Source organism: Polyodon spathula, chromosome 22 (assembly GCF_017654505.1).
Source record: "Polyodon spathula isolate WHYD16114869_AA chromosome 22, ASM1765450v1, whole genome shotgun sequence".
In the NCBI taxonomy this organism is placed as follows: Eukaryota; Metazoa; Chordata; class Actinopteri; order Acipenseriformes; family Polyodontidae; genus Polyodon; species Polyodon spathula.
The window spans coordinates 7,893,374-7,908,808 of NC_054555.1; the positions used below are offsets into that span (position 1 = coordinate 7,893,374).

At 40.7% G+C, this 15,435-nt stretch overlaps 1 protein-coding gene across 1 annotated transcript in view; it reads right to left on the reverse strand.

The window, feature by feature from the left end:
• Positions 1-2,511: 2,511 nt before the first annotated feature.
• The window catches only part of LOC121297270 (dedicator of cytokinesis protein 2-like), a 77,740-nt gene continuing 64,816 nt past the window's right edge, over positions 2,512-15,435 (reverse strand). Inside the window, 20 exon segments of the mRNA XM_041223479.1 lie at positions 2,512-3,040; positions 3,483-3,655; positions 4,084-4,201; positions 4,361-4,544; positions 4,813-4,937; positions 5,266-5,403; positions 5,756-5,839; positions 6,078-6,254; positions 6,558-6,644; positions 7,587-7,671; positions 8,118-8,199; positions 8,616-8,757; positions 8,935-9,039; positions 9,201-9,290; positions 10,095-10,214; positions 10,742-10,832; positions 12,216-12,256; positions 12,479-12,635; positions 13,354-13,439; positions 14,950-15,098. Of these exon segments, the coding sequence (XP_041079413.1) occupies positions 2,966-3,040; positions 3,483-3,655; positions 4,084-4,201; positions 4,361-4,544; positions 4,813-4,937; positions 5,266-5,403; positions 5,756-5,839; positions 6,078-6,254; positions 6,558-6,644; positions 7,587-7,671; positions 8,118-8,199; positions 8,616-8,757; positions 8,935-9,039; positions 9,201-9,290; positions 10,095-10,214; positions 10,742-10,832; positions 12,216-12,256; positions 12,479-12,635; positions 13,354-13,439; positions 14,950-15,098 (2,309 nt within the window). The 3' untranslated portion in view covers positions 2,512-2,965.

Sequence of the window (15,435 nt, forward strand, 5' to 3'; positions counted from 1 at the left end):
ACTGATTTGAATAGCCTAATATCGTCCTGTACATAAAATGTGTATCTGAGAGATCGAAACGTTACAAAAAAACGACTGGGAATTATTTTATAGTCATATAAAAAGACAATGTCCTGTGCATTAGCACTGGGCGGTGTTGAAATCCAACAGTTTACATTCTGTAATTACGTGTCCTTAAAATAAATTCAAGGTTCCCCATCGTGGTTCTATCGCCAGTACATGGAAAGTGTAACTGGTGTATAATATATACTTCTTCCAAAGTTTGATGGGGGTTCATTGTGCACGATTGAAGCAGGTGCATTCTCATTACAATTTTAAACCACCAGCCAAGCGCTTTGGGTCATTACAGTCAATTAGGAGAGTTCACATATATTAACAAAACAAAATGAACATCCTTAAAATCAAGGAAATTGTTAGTTGATTAAACTAATATAGTAAAACGTATTAGACTGCAACAAAATTGAGAAAGAAAACCCCTTAGACTGCAATTTGCGAATATATGTGCCACTTGATCCACTATACCTGTATAAGCTGTGTGAGAACTGTGTGCAACTATTCAGCAACAATCAAAGGGGAGCAGAAGAATCTGAATTACTTTCGCTGATCAAAGATTCCCATTGTAAAAGCAAGACAAATTGAACCATAACACATCATATGCAAAATTACTCGGGAATCAAGTGTGGTTTGTAATAATGTAATTTTGCTGTGACAGGTATTAATGCATCTATAGTTACATAAGAACATAAAAAAGGTTACAAGCGAGAGGAGGCCATTCTGCCCATCTTGCGCGTTTTGTTGTTAGTAGTTGATTGATCCCAGAAAGTCATATAGCAGCTTCTTGAAGGATCCCAGGGTGTCAGCTTCAACAACATTATTGGGGAGTTGATTCCAGACTCCCACAATTCTCTGTGTAAAAAAGTGCCTCCTATTTTCTGTTTTGAATGCCCCTTTATCTAATCTCCATTTGTGACCCCTGGTCCTTGTTTCTTTTTTAAGGTCAAAAACAGCCCCTGGAGTTGACATTGTCAATACCCTTTTGAATTTTGAATGCTTGAATCAGATCGCTATGTAATCTTCTTTTTTCAAGTCTGAATAGATTAAATTCTTTTAGCTTGTCTGCATATGACATATCTTTTAAACCAGGAATAATTCTGGTCGCTCTTCTTTGCACTCTTTCTAGAGCAACAATATCCTTTTTGTAGCGAGGTGACCAGAACTGAACACAGTATTCTAAATGGGGTCTTACTAATGCATTGTACAGTTTTAACATTACTGCCCTTGATTTAAATTCAACACTTTTTACTATATATCCAAGCATTTTGTTGGCCTTTTTTTTATAGCTTCCCCACATTGTCTAGATGGAGACATTGACGAGATAGAGTCAACATAAACACCTAGATTTTTTTCATAGATTTTTTCTTCTATTTTAGTGTATCCCATATGGTATTTATAATGGACATTTTTATTGCCTGCGTGCAGTACATTACACTTTTCTATATTAAATGTCACAGGCAATGTGTCTGCCCAGTTCTGAATGTTCTAATCAGTACTTTCTATTTTCTACATGATAACCACTCCCTAATGCATGTGCATGGATTTCCTTGAATCCCTACTGCATTCAGTTTGAGAATTAATCTTTTATGCAGGACTTTGACAAAAGCTTTCTGGAAATCAAAATAAACCATTTCATATGCTTTGCAATTATCCATTGTTGATGATACATCCTCAAAAAAATTAAGCAGGTTAGTTAGACACGCCCTCCCTTTCCTAAAACCATTTTCTCCCAGGATACTGCTATCATATAGGCAATTTTCCATTTCGGAACTTATTATAGTTTCCATAAGTTTACAAACAATAGAAGTCAAACGTATTGGTCTGTAGTTACCTGGTTCGGTTTTGTCTCACTTTTTGTGGATCGGTTTGCAATTCTCCAGACTGTCGGTACAACCCCTGTCTCAAGAGACTGTTGCACGATCTTAGTTAGCGGTTTGTAAATAACTTTCATTTCTTTGAGTACTATTGGGAGGATCTCATCCGGCCCAGGGGATTTGTTTATTTTAAGAGCGCCTAGTCCCTTTAACACTTCTGCTTCTGTTATGCTAAAGTTATTTAAAACTGGATAGGAACAGGTCGACATGTGGGCATGTTGTCCGTATTCTCCTTTGTAATAACCTGTGAAAAGTAATCATTTAATATATTTGCTATTTGTGTAACTCTGTATATATATATATATATATATATATATATATATATATATATATATATATATATATATATATATATGATCTATTAAACCATTTTGGCCATTTTATTTTAAATTTTGGTTTGTCTACTTTTGGGATGTATTTGTTTTGAAAAATAGCCATCCTTTGTAGATTTTTTTCTGTATTTTACTCCAATCTACTTCAAAACACTACACAGTCCTATGTAGCTTTAAGTATACATCTATATGCTTGCTTTATGTAAATACTTAATCAATTTAAACTTGCATTGAAAAAAAAAACACTGATGTAGTAAGACATTCCATTTATTAGCCACTTAGATAGCAATACCTTTCTTTTTAACAGTCTTTCATTTCAGTAAAAAAAGAAACAACATGAAATTATAAAAAAATAATGCAGTCAAAACATTAAAACAAAACAAAACAATATCCTTGTTATCAAAAAAAGATTAAAAAATGAATATAAAAAAAGACAGAATTAATCTCTGGACAAACAGGAATTAAGATTAGAATCTTCAAGGCAGATACTGAAGAGAATGGATCTTCTTCTCTGCATTGTGCAAGGCCTGGTGTCTCCTGGCTCTAGCACACACTCAGTCTTGTTGAAAAGCTGCATCACCCCACTAGGTGGGGGTTCTGACCAGAGAGGGGGCAAGGGGAGAGGGGCGATGGGAGTAGAGCACTGAGCATTGAGCTGTAAACAGAGGAAGGGGAGAGTGGATAATGCAAAGGGACAGTTGGGTCTCAGAACTGTGTGGAGGTGGGGTCTGGGCTTTGTTCAGTTGACTGTTTCCCATCTTCAGGGGCTTTATTTGCCAACTGTGAAACAAAGAAGGACACAGAGTTAGTGAGACAGCCATGTCTGGATTAAACAACAGAGCCATGTCGTTGCTCACAGTTTTATCCACATACATTAATATTGTGGATTAGGAAAAGCATTTAGTGTACTCATTTTTAAGATCAGTTTTCTATTTTTTTTATTACGTTTTTTTTACAATAAATAATTAAATTCAAGATTAGTGACAAATGACCACAATGCCCAGTGTTTCACTACGTTTGCTGAACTTGGATTTCACTGTGCTGTACTTTACTATGCTTTTATCACATTTCACCAAAGACACTGTTATAACAGCCTTGGAAATATGGCTCCATGTTATTTGTTTATTTTTTTAACTTACAATTTCCGTTTTCTAGCTGTGATCCCCCACTCTGATAATATGTGCCCTGGAGTGAGAATTCAGAAGTACAGACTGGCCCTTACCTTGCTTTTGAAGAAGAGGTTCATCATGCCCTTAGACTTGCGGTCTGGAGCACGTTCAGTAGGGGGGCGCTCCATAGGGATGCTCACCGACATGGACTTGCTGTCTCGCTTGGCATGCTGGGATAGCTCCGGGTCCTCCAGATCAGAACCATTCATGATAGAGAATGCGACCCCTGGAAGAGATAGAGGGAGTGAGAGAAATACACTGTTCAAAGAAGTGGCAGAACCAACAGCGTTGAACTTTTTAGCTCTATTATTGTCATTATTTGGGGAGCAAAAAAGACATTATCTATTATTCACATTACAGAAATATTGAAAGAGCAGTGAAAAAGTAAACAAGAGAAGAAGTTTGTATTTTTGTTGCTGCTGTTATTTTGCAGTGTCAAAAGAGCTAGCTGGAATTTATTGAAGCATCCCAAATTTGTACTGAACATTTGTTATCATCCGGTAGGGAGCGCTCATCACACAGGGTATTATTGTTTCTCTGAAGAGGGGAGGTGTGGATTGGATTTTAATAGGTATAAGGTGCAGCGTCTCTTTTCAGGCTGTGTTTGAGAGTCCGAGTTGGGGAGTTGGGTGGTGGGGTGGATAATGCTCTTACCTGCTATGGTGGGCATGGAGCGGCTGTTCAAGCTTTGTTTGAGCAGAGCCCTTGACCCCAGGGGCTCGCTTTGCTCCGACAGGTTTGTGTCGCTCCGGAACTCCTGTTTCTTTGACATCTGGAACCCCCAGAGCACAAGAAGCAGGGTTAGAGGCAGAGCTTTACAAGAGCCAGGCAAGCTGAGGACTGCTTTGACTACAAGGCTAAGGTCTGCTTTGACCAGGGTCTGAGCCTCATGTCAGTTCATGACTATCTCCCCCTCTCCCCCCTCTCATACCCGCTTGCTCTCCAGCTCAGCTGCTCTCTTCTCTTCCCCGATGAAGATCACACTGCTCCTCTTCTTCCTCTTTTTTGACTTTCTCAGCTTGACCACCACCTCCGCTGAGTCTGCTACCTCGGCTACTGTCTCCTCCAACCTGAAGGGGGCGCAATGAAGCACTGGGGTCTCTGGGGAGACAACACTGCACAGGGAGAGAGATACATTGGAGAGTGAGAGAGAGAGAGAGAGAGAGAGAGAGAGAGAGAGAGAGAGAGAGAGAGAGAGAGAGAGAGAGAGAGAGAGAGAGAGGGGGGGGGGGGGGTGAGAGGCAGGGTGTGTGGAAATTAAAGGGATGAGGAACTGTACAAGGGTGGATGCAGTGAAAAAAGCAAATGGATGGGGATAAAAGAAGAAGGAAGAGAGAGAAAGAAAGAAAAGAGAAGAAGAGGAGAGGAAAGAAGGGGGACTACCTGTCAGGGAATAGCTTGGTGGGTGTCCCGCACTCAGACCCCATTGAGGACATTGAGATTATGGATTGACGGTAGGACCTCAGCATTGAGCGTGGGCGACTAGCTCTGCGGTCATCTAGCTCCGGCTAGACACAGACATGGACAGACGGACAGAGAGAGAGAGGGAGCCATTACAATATTAAATTCATATACTGCACTTTCAGTGACTCAAAACAAACTACTATATTGAACACCACAATAGCTAAAATCCACTTATACCACAGATAATGTTATGGTGGAAGTCTTGGTCTGGTGTTGAATCCATATTCCTGACTGCTGTTCAGCAGGTTTTTGCTGTTCTGCATTCAGCCAGCAGGTGGCAGCAGATTGTAAGAAACACCACTCTGTTTCTGTTCACTGCAAGGTGTACAGAACTCCATCCCCTGTTTTCCAGCTCTCACTCCCCCTGCTCACCAGCTCTCTCACTCCGTACTGTTTCTCCACTTTGGGTTTCAGCTGTTTGAAGCACTCCTCCATGCGGTCGTGGAAAGGTTGGAGATCTCCCATCACTCTCTTCCCGTGCAGACGAATCCCCGCCCCCAAAAGAGGGATCTGTCAGAAAGGGGGAACAAGAAAAAAGCAGGGGCAGTTCATAGTTTAAACATGTTTAAACAATCCCTTATTTTCAATCATTTATTTGAACTGATTTTCTCATTATTTCATTTAGTTCACATCATGAATAAAAAAATAGCAACCTGTATTGATAATTGGTATAACACTCGATAAGTACTACTTTAAATTGCCCACTAATGCAAATACACAAAACTGTAGTTACCATGGCATTAAAAGCCTATAGTTACCTCCATTTTGTTTTCAAAGATATGTTAAACATATGTACAAACCGTTAGGTAGTTGGCTCAATTGAACAGAAACTTAATATAGTCAGATATTGCCTGATTTATACCTGCCAGGCAATGAGGTCCTTGAGTCTGTTGAGTTTATCACGGTCCTCAGGATGCTCCCGCATGTACTCATCTGTGAAGAAGGCCTGAAAAGGAACAAGAGGAGACATATTGTCACTCTGCAGTGTCAGTTAGCAATGAATACTTCTATATAATATTATGCTTATAAACAATATGACCCAATACAGAGGGAATTTATAGAGATTATCCCAAACCGGTTCCTAAAATCTACTAGTTTACCAAGTAGTGGGTTATATAATAAAGGGGTAACATTTTTAACATCCTTTCACAATGGCCCAGTGCCCTATATTGCCCCTGACCCACCTTCTCATACTTGGCAAAGCCGCCCATGACGGCAGGATCCACAATGCCATTCAGCAGCATGGAGAGGGGGTTGATGGGAAGGTTCTCATCGCCTTGATATTGGTTGATCATAGTCAGGATCTTCTCGTTGGTGGTTTCCATGGTTTCAATGGCATTCTCCAGCGGGCTAATGGTTGTCTTGTGAATAAATATAATTTTTTTTTTTTAGTTTATTAGCCTCACAGATTCTATTGTTCTTTATACAAATTACTAATCATGGAGATCCTCACAGCTAGCTCCAATGGGTACAGAAGTGTAGTCGACAGTAAGAGGTATTGCTACATATGCAGACAGGGAAGGATAAAAACATTTCTGTTTCACTTTTCATGTAAGGTGAAATACATCCCAGTTGGTAACATTGGGTAAGGGGATTGGTGCCTTTACTTAATTATGGAAAATCAGAACACAACCCCCCCCCCCCCCCAATGAACTCCTACTCACTTGTGACATGGTGGTAACCTCGAACCACCGCAGGATCCCAGGCAGTTTGTAGGCTGTGGAGAAAGTGGTCCGTTCAATCCACATGGACTAAAGAAATAGAGAGAACAAGAGTGAGAGAGAGAGAGCGAGAGAGCGAGAGAGAGAGAGAGAGAGAGAGAGAGAGAGAGAGAGAGCGAGAGAGAGAGAGTTGATTTTGATGGATTAATGTTTGGATGCATGAAACATTTTTAGACTGTTGTTAAACAAAGTCTATAACTACAATTAAAAAACAAACAAAAAAACCCTTTATTTAATTAATCAGAAGAGTCTTTAAATAACTCTATAAGCTATGTGGGTAGGGTCAATTCTGCCTTGAGACTGAATCAGAGATTACAATTCTTCCTTTAAAGCAGAAACACCATATCATTGACATATGTCGGCCCTTCAATTTATCTACACTTCATTTCACTGAACCAGTGAAACAGTTTGAAAATTGCTTCACAGACACAAGTGTCTATAATGTCAACTGATGCTGTGTGATAAAATATACTGTGAGTGAAAAGTGACAAGGGTGCACTGGCATTCAACTAAATGGCTCAATAAGACAGGAATGTTTACATTTTGTTGTTTATAGAGAAATATTTTTTTAAGAGTAGCTACTTTTCATTTACTTAGATTTTCATAACTCTCTTTACCTTTTTATGAACACAAATGCTATATATATATAAAACTTTGGAAAGCAAAACAGCTTTAGTTATAACTATATTTAGTGATCTGCCACTGTGGATCAAGTGTCCTTTTGTTTTCTAACAAGGCACTGCTGAGCACTAGATTGCACTGACTAACAAAAAGACACTGTCGCTGAACTGTCCTACACCACACATGTATATGGCAGGCAACTAAAACTGAAAAGCAGCTACTGAAGCCATTGATAGATAAAAAAAAGAAAAAAAAAGGTATTATTAAGGTATACGACTGCAGACACACACACCTACATGCAGACTCTAAATGCTGTGTAAATACACAGTCCAGACTGTGTCGAGCACTCACTGTGAACTCGTTGTCAGGGTCCACTGATCCCTTGCGCACGGGACGCGAGTAGTGAAAACGCTGCACGTAGTTCGACTTGTAGAAGCTGTGGGAGACAGGAGAGCACAGAGGCAGGTATTGTGTGTGAACTGATTGCAGCATGTCATCTCCAATGTCATCACAGTGGCAGTCCAGTAACGGTTCACAATGAATGATAACATATTGCCTAACCACTGTATCATATCTGTGCCAGACAGTCTGCTTCCCTTTCAGGACCGCTGTGCCATATTTGTTCCAACTCCAATGTGTTGCCATTGCTGGGTTTCTTCGGGGTAATACTCTGGTTGGTGCACTATTACAATGGTATTCCAGTGGTATTCAAGAGTTTCTGAATCATGTTTTGTATACCACAAAGAACTCAAAAACTACATTCCATATTTCTTGCTCTGAAATGCTTCATTCGTTGCCTTTTGTAACCAGAATGAGATCACATAGCTCGCTTGCTAATGCTGTGTCCTCATTGTATAGCCATGGTGGCATGAGGGCACTCACTTGATGATTTGGTCTGGGACAGGTTTGTTCTTGAGGCGGGGCTGCATCTCAAGGATGGGCTGGACTGTGAAGCACTGGATATCTGAAAGGGGGTCAATGTCAAGGCAGGAATCCACTTACAGCCAGACCGGGTTTTATTTATTTATGTAGCAATACAATACCATTTACATGTCTACATAAATAATTCAATCCAAATACATCCACATGCATGCAGTTATTAATTGAATGTATTGCCAATCCCTCAGCTCTAAACAATAGGTCACATGGCCTAGTCAATTAGCACTAACCAACTGGACCACAGAGAATAACAGTCACTCAATTCTAACTACTAGACCACAATACCTCCCAATCTCTCGACCCTTAGCTGTAACTTCAATTTTGCTCTGCCTTCCAGTCCTTCATCTTAAACAAGGATTCCCAGCCTGAGATCTGACCCTTCCCCATCCCATTCCTCCCCCCCATCCCATACAGTGGCCCGGATGATCCCCACAAGGATACACTGCATCTGGGAGTTTCGAATGTCATCACCGGGGGTGCTGGTGGTGTTGAGTCTCATAGCGCTAGGGAATTGGCTCATGAGCTGAGTCTGGAAATCCTCTCGCCGCTCGTACTCCTTCCCACGGTGGATAAACACCTTGTTCTGCAGAGATAAGGATTATGGAAAAGGGTGAGAATGAGAAAGTCCTTGCTAGCACAAGGTTAGTACCAAGGCAGTATTGAACTGTTTCTGAAATTACGCCTGAAACAACCACACTATCTGGGAACCTGCTCATGAAGAACATTGAAAGCACAGGAGCTTGAACTTCCTATGTCTTACCCTGAGGAACGAGGGGAAGCCCTGTCCATAGTAGCCTACTGCAAAGTAATCTGGCTTTGGCCGCAGAATCTTCATGATGTTCTCATAGAACTTGGCTTGCTGTTGCTATAGAAACAAAGAAGAACAACATAAGCCCGTGGGCCATTCCACTGTGTGTTATTAAATCAAACCACTGAATAGAATAAGCCTAATGAAGCACAGAATGGCTACAACCCCTCTGCTGTTCAGACAGACAGAGGGTCATATAGGTGGCAGTGCTCAGTTACCAGGTTCTGACTGAGAAGCTCGTAGTCGAAGATTTCCATCTCATATTGTTCTGCCAGCTCCTTGCACAGAGAGATTGCATCTTCCCACATCTACCAGAACACAAAGCAAAGGCAGTCAAGCAGCCCTAATATCCATTTAGACATTTTATTGCCAAGCTTATTAACTATCCCTGCACAGACTGATTATGAAAAGACTCCTGAGGGCTAATTGTGGGCACGTGACATGGGGAAATCAGTCATAAGGAGTCTTTTCAGAAGTACGTTTGCTGGAATATTTGTCAGCCATAGCTGATAACAAACAAAAAATTGCATAAGATTGCCGCTATTAGATACTACAGAATGGTGTTATAACACTTGATATGCTCTTTCTACTTTTGTTGCCTGTAGTATTGCTTCTAGGTGGCTTTCTGTATTTCAAAAAATGAACACGATGACTCTCTCAGAATGTTGTCACTTTAGAATGTACAAGATTTATATACATATTAAGGTTTGTTTGAAACCTCCAATCTTGCCAATAAATAAGACACAGGACAAAAAAAAGTATTCTAATGAAATTCCTTTGTGAAGCTCACTGTATGACAAATGTTGACCTAAGTCTTTGGAAAAGCCTGCACTCAAACCATTCTACAATCCTTTGAATTGGCAGCAACTGACAGTTTATCTTCTAACGCAGGATGTACTAGCTCCAGTGAAAGGCAATCTATTTATCTGACCTGATGCTTGCAACACTGTATTTTAAGTGGGAATGTTTGATTGCATGTTTGGTAATCCCTCCCAAAGAGATGTTGTTCTCTGATGTGTGACCACCCCCCCCCCCCCCCCCCCCCCCCCCCCCCCCCCCCATTGCACACCCCCCCCCCCCCCCCCCCCCCCCCCACTGTATTGTGTCGTTACCTTGCCCTTGTCCAGATATCCGATGATGGTGCTGTACAGGGTCTCTTTGAGCTGCCGCTGGGTCTGAGAGCTGCGGAAATCACTGGGCATCATTTGGGGCAAGCACTGGTCATCTGACCACTGGGGGAGATAAACAAACACAGAGCACAATCAATCACAGGTTGCTCTCCTGCACCCCAAACTCCCTGAATGCTCTTTTTTCCTTACAGTTCACCATCTCTTCTCCCCTAATCTCTCTTCCTGTCCCTAACCCAGCCCCACTCCTGGTCCTCACCCCTCCAACATCTATTATCCCCCTATCCTTCTCTACTTACCCCGCACCATGTTTATAGCACTTCACCCAGGCTCTTCCTCTCCCCTCTCCCAGCCCGTGCTCCTCAAGGCCCTCTCCCAGTCCCTCCCACCTCTTTACTCCAATTCTCCCAGTTCCCTATAGCCCCTCTCTCTGTGCCACTGTCTATCCCCTTCCAAGATTCCCCCAGTCCAAACCCCTTTGGTACCTCTCCTAGCTTACAGTCCAACTAGTGACACCAAACCTCTTAAAGTCCCTAGCCCCTCTGTCAGTCCCTTCAGTTCCCCCAGCCCTATCAGCCTCTCTCTCCTTTCTTGTCCCCCTCCCAGCCCCAGAACTCTGCCAGTCCCAGCACCTTGAGCAGGCGTGTGTGCAGCTGCAATGCATAGGCAGCCTCAGTGTAGTTCTCACAGTCCAGGTGTAGGTCCCGCAGCTTATACAGGTACCTGAGGAAAAGGATTACAAGAGTTTGCTTCAGACACAACTTTTATTGATGCAGTTCAGACTCTATTATAGCGCTGACACATATTTCTTACTGCAAAAGTTAATACCAGGAGCAGGTATCCGTTGTATTCTCATATGAATACAAGGTGGTTCAAGATGACTGGAAAACCAGGTCATTTTTTTATTGCAATTGATTTAGACAGGGATTTCACTAGCTGCTCATTTATCCTTGCAGGCATTCTTAAACATCTTCTCTTACCGACTGGGGATTGGGCATCCTTAAAGGGAATATTATGTTTTTACGCTTCACATAATGAATCTACATTAATGTAACTGTCACCTCCTCTCGATCTTTCTCCTCTCTCACTCTCTCATTCAGTTACTCTACTCTCTCCGTTGACAAAAGAAGAGTCTTTAATCTGTCTCTTTATCTCAGCAGTGTCAGTTCATTGGCATGGCTTTAGCAGCTTTTAAAATAAATGAGAATGAAATTCCCACCTAGATTATGCACAAAAAACATGTGAAGGGATGCTCTGCCCTGACATGAATGCATTAAAAAACACAGTTTATGGAGGTTTCTTTGGAATATTCTGTATAATATGAATGTCAAACACTAAGCTGAGTTAGGTTTAGCTAAGCAGCTGAAAATGTCATTTGGAGACATACAACAACAGTTGTTTCAAGAATGGCGCAAACAATCTTGATGTTATAGTACTAAAAAGACGCAACTCAGAAATCTTAGCTCTTTCAAGTTGCTTCTAATTACTTTTATATCAGAGACATTTAACCTGGGCAAATAGTTTAAGTTTTTAAAATGATAGTGAGGGCTTTTGGATGAAAAATGCAATGTTTCTTTCTTGACATGCAGGTGAAGGGAACTACATACAATACTATACATTCTACAACACTAACATTATAGAGTTAGAACATGACGTTATATGAGACAGTTATCTAAGTGTCAGTATTAATAATATAACAAATAATGCACACCCAACCATACATAAAAATGCAGTAATTCCATCAAGGATGTTTAGTGACATATAAGGAACTACACCCTTATACGTAAGGTGTATTTTGTTAATTATATTTAGTTGTAAACAATTTAATGGTACATTTGCAGTACATTTGTTTCTGTTCTTTAGTGTATTTTTTCATCCTGTTCAAAATTTTAAATCAGGACTATATTTTCATATGCTGAGTTGGTTTGTACACCCAAGTCGGTGAAGATGGTTATGTATATTAACTACAGAAGGCTGCGGTCTTCATTTTTTAAAGGTGTTGCTTGACAACTGCAAATGCAAAGGCTGTAAAGTCCTGTAGTCTATACAGATGCAAATAATAATACTAATACAAATAATAACAAACATGAAAAAGGATGTTCATACCTGATGTACATGCCTTCCCGGTTAATGTCCTTGTAAAAATTCTGAAAAACAGAGATAGACAGTTAAGTCATAGGCAGTGGCCACGTGAGAATGTGTGTGTATGTGTGTTTTTGTCAGCGTCCAACAGCGTGTGAGTCTGTGTGCGTGTGTGTGTGTGTTTTTGTCAGTGTCTGTCAGCGTGTGTGTCTTTGTCAGTGTCTATCAATGTGTGAGGTTGAGTGTCAGTGTGTGTGTAGCAAGGTGGGAGTTGAGGGTTAACTCACCAGCAGGTTGACAGTACAGCTCATGCGATTGTTTCTGCTCTCGTCACTCATCACCGCTCGGTAGTCCAGCAGTCTCTCCAGCAGCCCCTTCACCAGAACAACAAACTGCTGCACCAGGCTGGCCAGGGGGGGTGACTTCATGGCACACTCCAGCAGACTGGTAGAGAGGAGAGGGGCTTTATAGAACCAACATCCAGCAGTAACAAAGACCTCATTTGGCAAACCTCAGTCCCACATTTTGGCAATAAAGGATAAATAGGTTGCAGTAAAGTCTACACTGCATTGCACACTTAAGTAAATTAAATGATCAAAAATGATCACAATTAAATGATCAAATTACATTAAAAAGAACAGCCCACAAAAAATATATTCTGATCTACAAAATGTTTCTCTGATAACTTGTGATCTGAATGAATATCATTTTTCTTCTCTGACTGAAGTGGCAGAAAGACCATTTCTCATCTGGCACCTCAAAGGAGCTCATTTAGCAGCCAGATGATGCTTAAAAAAAAATAAAAAGAAATGGCACAGCTAATTGATTGCAACAGCAGAAGTGGGCCACACATCAGCTTAACATTTATAAAACACAATTTTAACGACAAATTGCTAATGGAAAACTTCCATGCCATTAACGCATCATAAAGGAAGCAAAATTCTTCTAATAGTGCTTTATTACATATTGTATAACCTTATATTGCCATTGCCTGTTACTGGCAACATTTATAAGACTTTAGAAAGGCTTTATTAATCATTTGTAATCAATGCACTAACTGATGGGATACCCAGGTTTGATAAACATGGAGAAGGTAAGCTGGTAAGGCAGATAGTGAGAGATTTGCCCACTTAGCCAGCGCAGTGATATCGGTCCTCCTTACATGGACTGGAAGAGCTGCATGTACTCCTCGTCTCCACCGCCTCCCTCCACCTCGTGATCCAGCTTCAGGATAATCTCGTTCTCAAACTGAAACGGCACCAACGCGCTCATCAGAAACACAAAGACACTATTGGCGTACAGTAAGAGTGGAAAGATGCAGGGTACACGTTTATTAAACAGTGAACAATACGACAGGAGGGTTATTGTAGATACTTGTTTGTCAGCAGCAGAAGAGCCTGGACACGCTTGTTAAACTGGCATCACTGGCTACAGAACCCTTTAGTCCACATCTGGGGGTCAAAAAATGACTTCAAACCTTAATTATACTATATATTATTATTAATGTGTTATGCATTTATTTATTTACTTTTTTACAGATTGTTATTTTTTCCTTAAGTTTGATTTATTTTTTTTAAGTATAAAATCTGGAAAAATAGAAAATAGTTGCTGACACTGTTCTCAAACTAACAAAATAATGTTGAATAATGTTCATGGTTATTACTTTGTTTCCAATGAATGCTTTGGCATCTTGTGTATGGCACAAGTAACTGAAGCTAACAAAATAGTCCCATGAATGTTCTTTGCCATGAACACCCACTAGCTGCAATGTCTCAAATGTTGAGAAAGTTTGGAAAGAAAAACACGTTGTTAAAACGTCCTACCTATAAGTTAATATGTAGGGTGTCTCTATTTCTATAAGAGATGTAATCTCATGCAGTTTGGACTTTGTGAAATAACGTCTCTTAGATAATAAGAGACACCATACACATGACATATATTAACTTATAATAAATAAGTAAAACATAACTTTTATCTCCTGCACAGGTACTGTGTGTTTTTTTATACTTCACTGTGATTGGTTGATTTCTGATATGTGATTTCTAATAGTTCAAAGCCATTTCTGTTAGCAAGTCATGCTTTTAGAATGTCTTGCACTTCCTGAGTTGTTTTAGCTACACTTACTTTAATGCATGAAACTCCCATTATTGTCAAAATGATGTGGTAGTTTTTGTGTCGTGTACTTATGACCACTGGGAGATAAAACTGAGGTTTGAAACTGAGACCAACAAATGTGTCTAATGTTCTGATGTTGACATTCCCTGAAATCATGCAATCAGACATTAAAAAAAAAAAAAAAAATCAGAAATCTGATTAATCTAATTTTTATTAAAGTAGCTTTTGCCTCTGGGGCTAGTTTGAACATGCTGTGCTATCTCGTTACATTAGCTCACCCTCCATCCACAGGTTTCTTATCACGTTGCTGCTGCTGGCCTTTCTGAAATGACCTCAGTATTGACCTCATGACTGTAAAAGATGGAGTGACTCAGTATCCAGTAACTGTTTGCTGTGCTCTGATGGCAAGGAGAATCAGAACAACACATGGCTTTGAATTCCAGATTGCCTTTGTGAAGCCTGTGCTCCAGTGAGCAGTCGACTTAATGTCATACTGTGGGTGTTCTAAACAATCAAGTTTTACCAGAGCACAACAAAATTCAAAACATTGAAGTTTTAGAGAACAATCAGAAAATAATTGGAGTCAGCTGCTTTTGAGATGGTATTCGTTAACCCCGCAGTGCAACAGAGTGCACAGAATTACCTTCTTGAAGCCCCCAGACTTGTCGTGCTCACACTTCATCATATCAAAGAAGATGGGGATGGTGGCCTTGCGCAGCTCCACCTCAGGAATGAGAGTCATCTCCAGGATCGGACCCACCATCCCAGGGATGAAGCAGATCTTGTGCTGGCCTGGAAACCCAGATAGTCAGTCAGACAGATGCTTCATTGTGGGCTTGTTTCCTTAGAATAACTCCCTAGCTTCCCATGTCACTCAATTGTGGAGACTTGGGTTTAACTCTGGCTCAAGTGAAAGGAGTTTGGTGGTCTCTTCCTAGACTCCAGAGGACATTTGTATGCATCACAAGACAGCTATGCAATTAGGTACAATTCAGCTCTGAGACTGCAGTCTCAGAGCTGTGAAGGGAAGCTCTAATGGTGCCTGCACTATATCGAACTGTACACAGTGCCATTATCTCTCCTCTTTCATCAGCACTACATTCTCTGAGCTGTATACAAATACACCTAA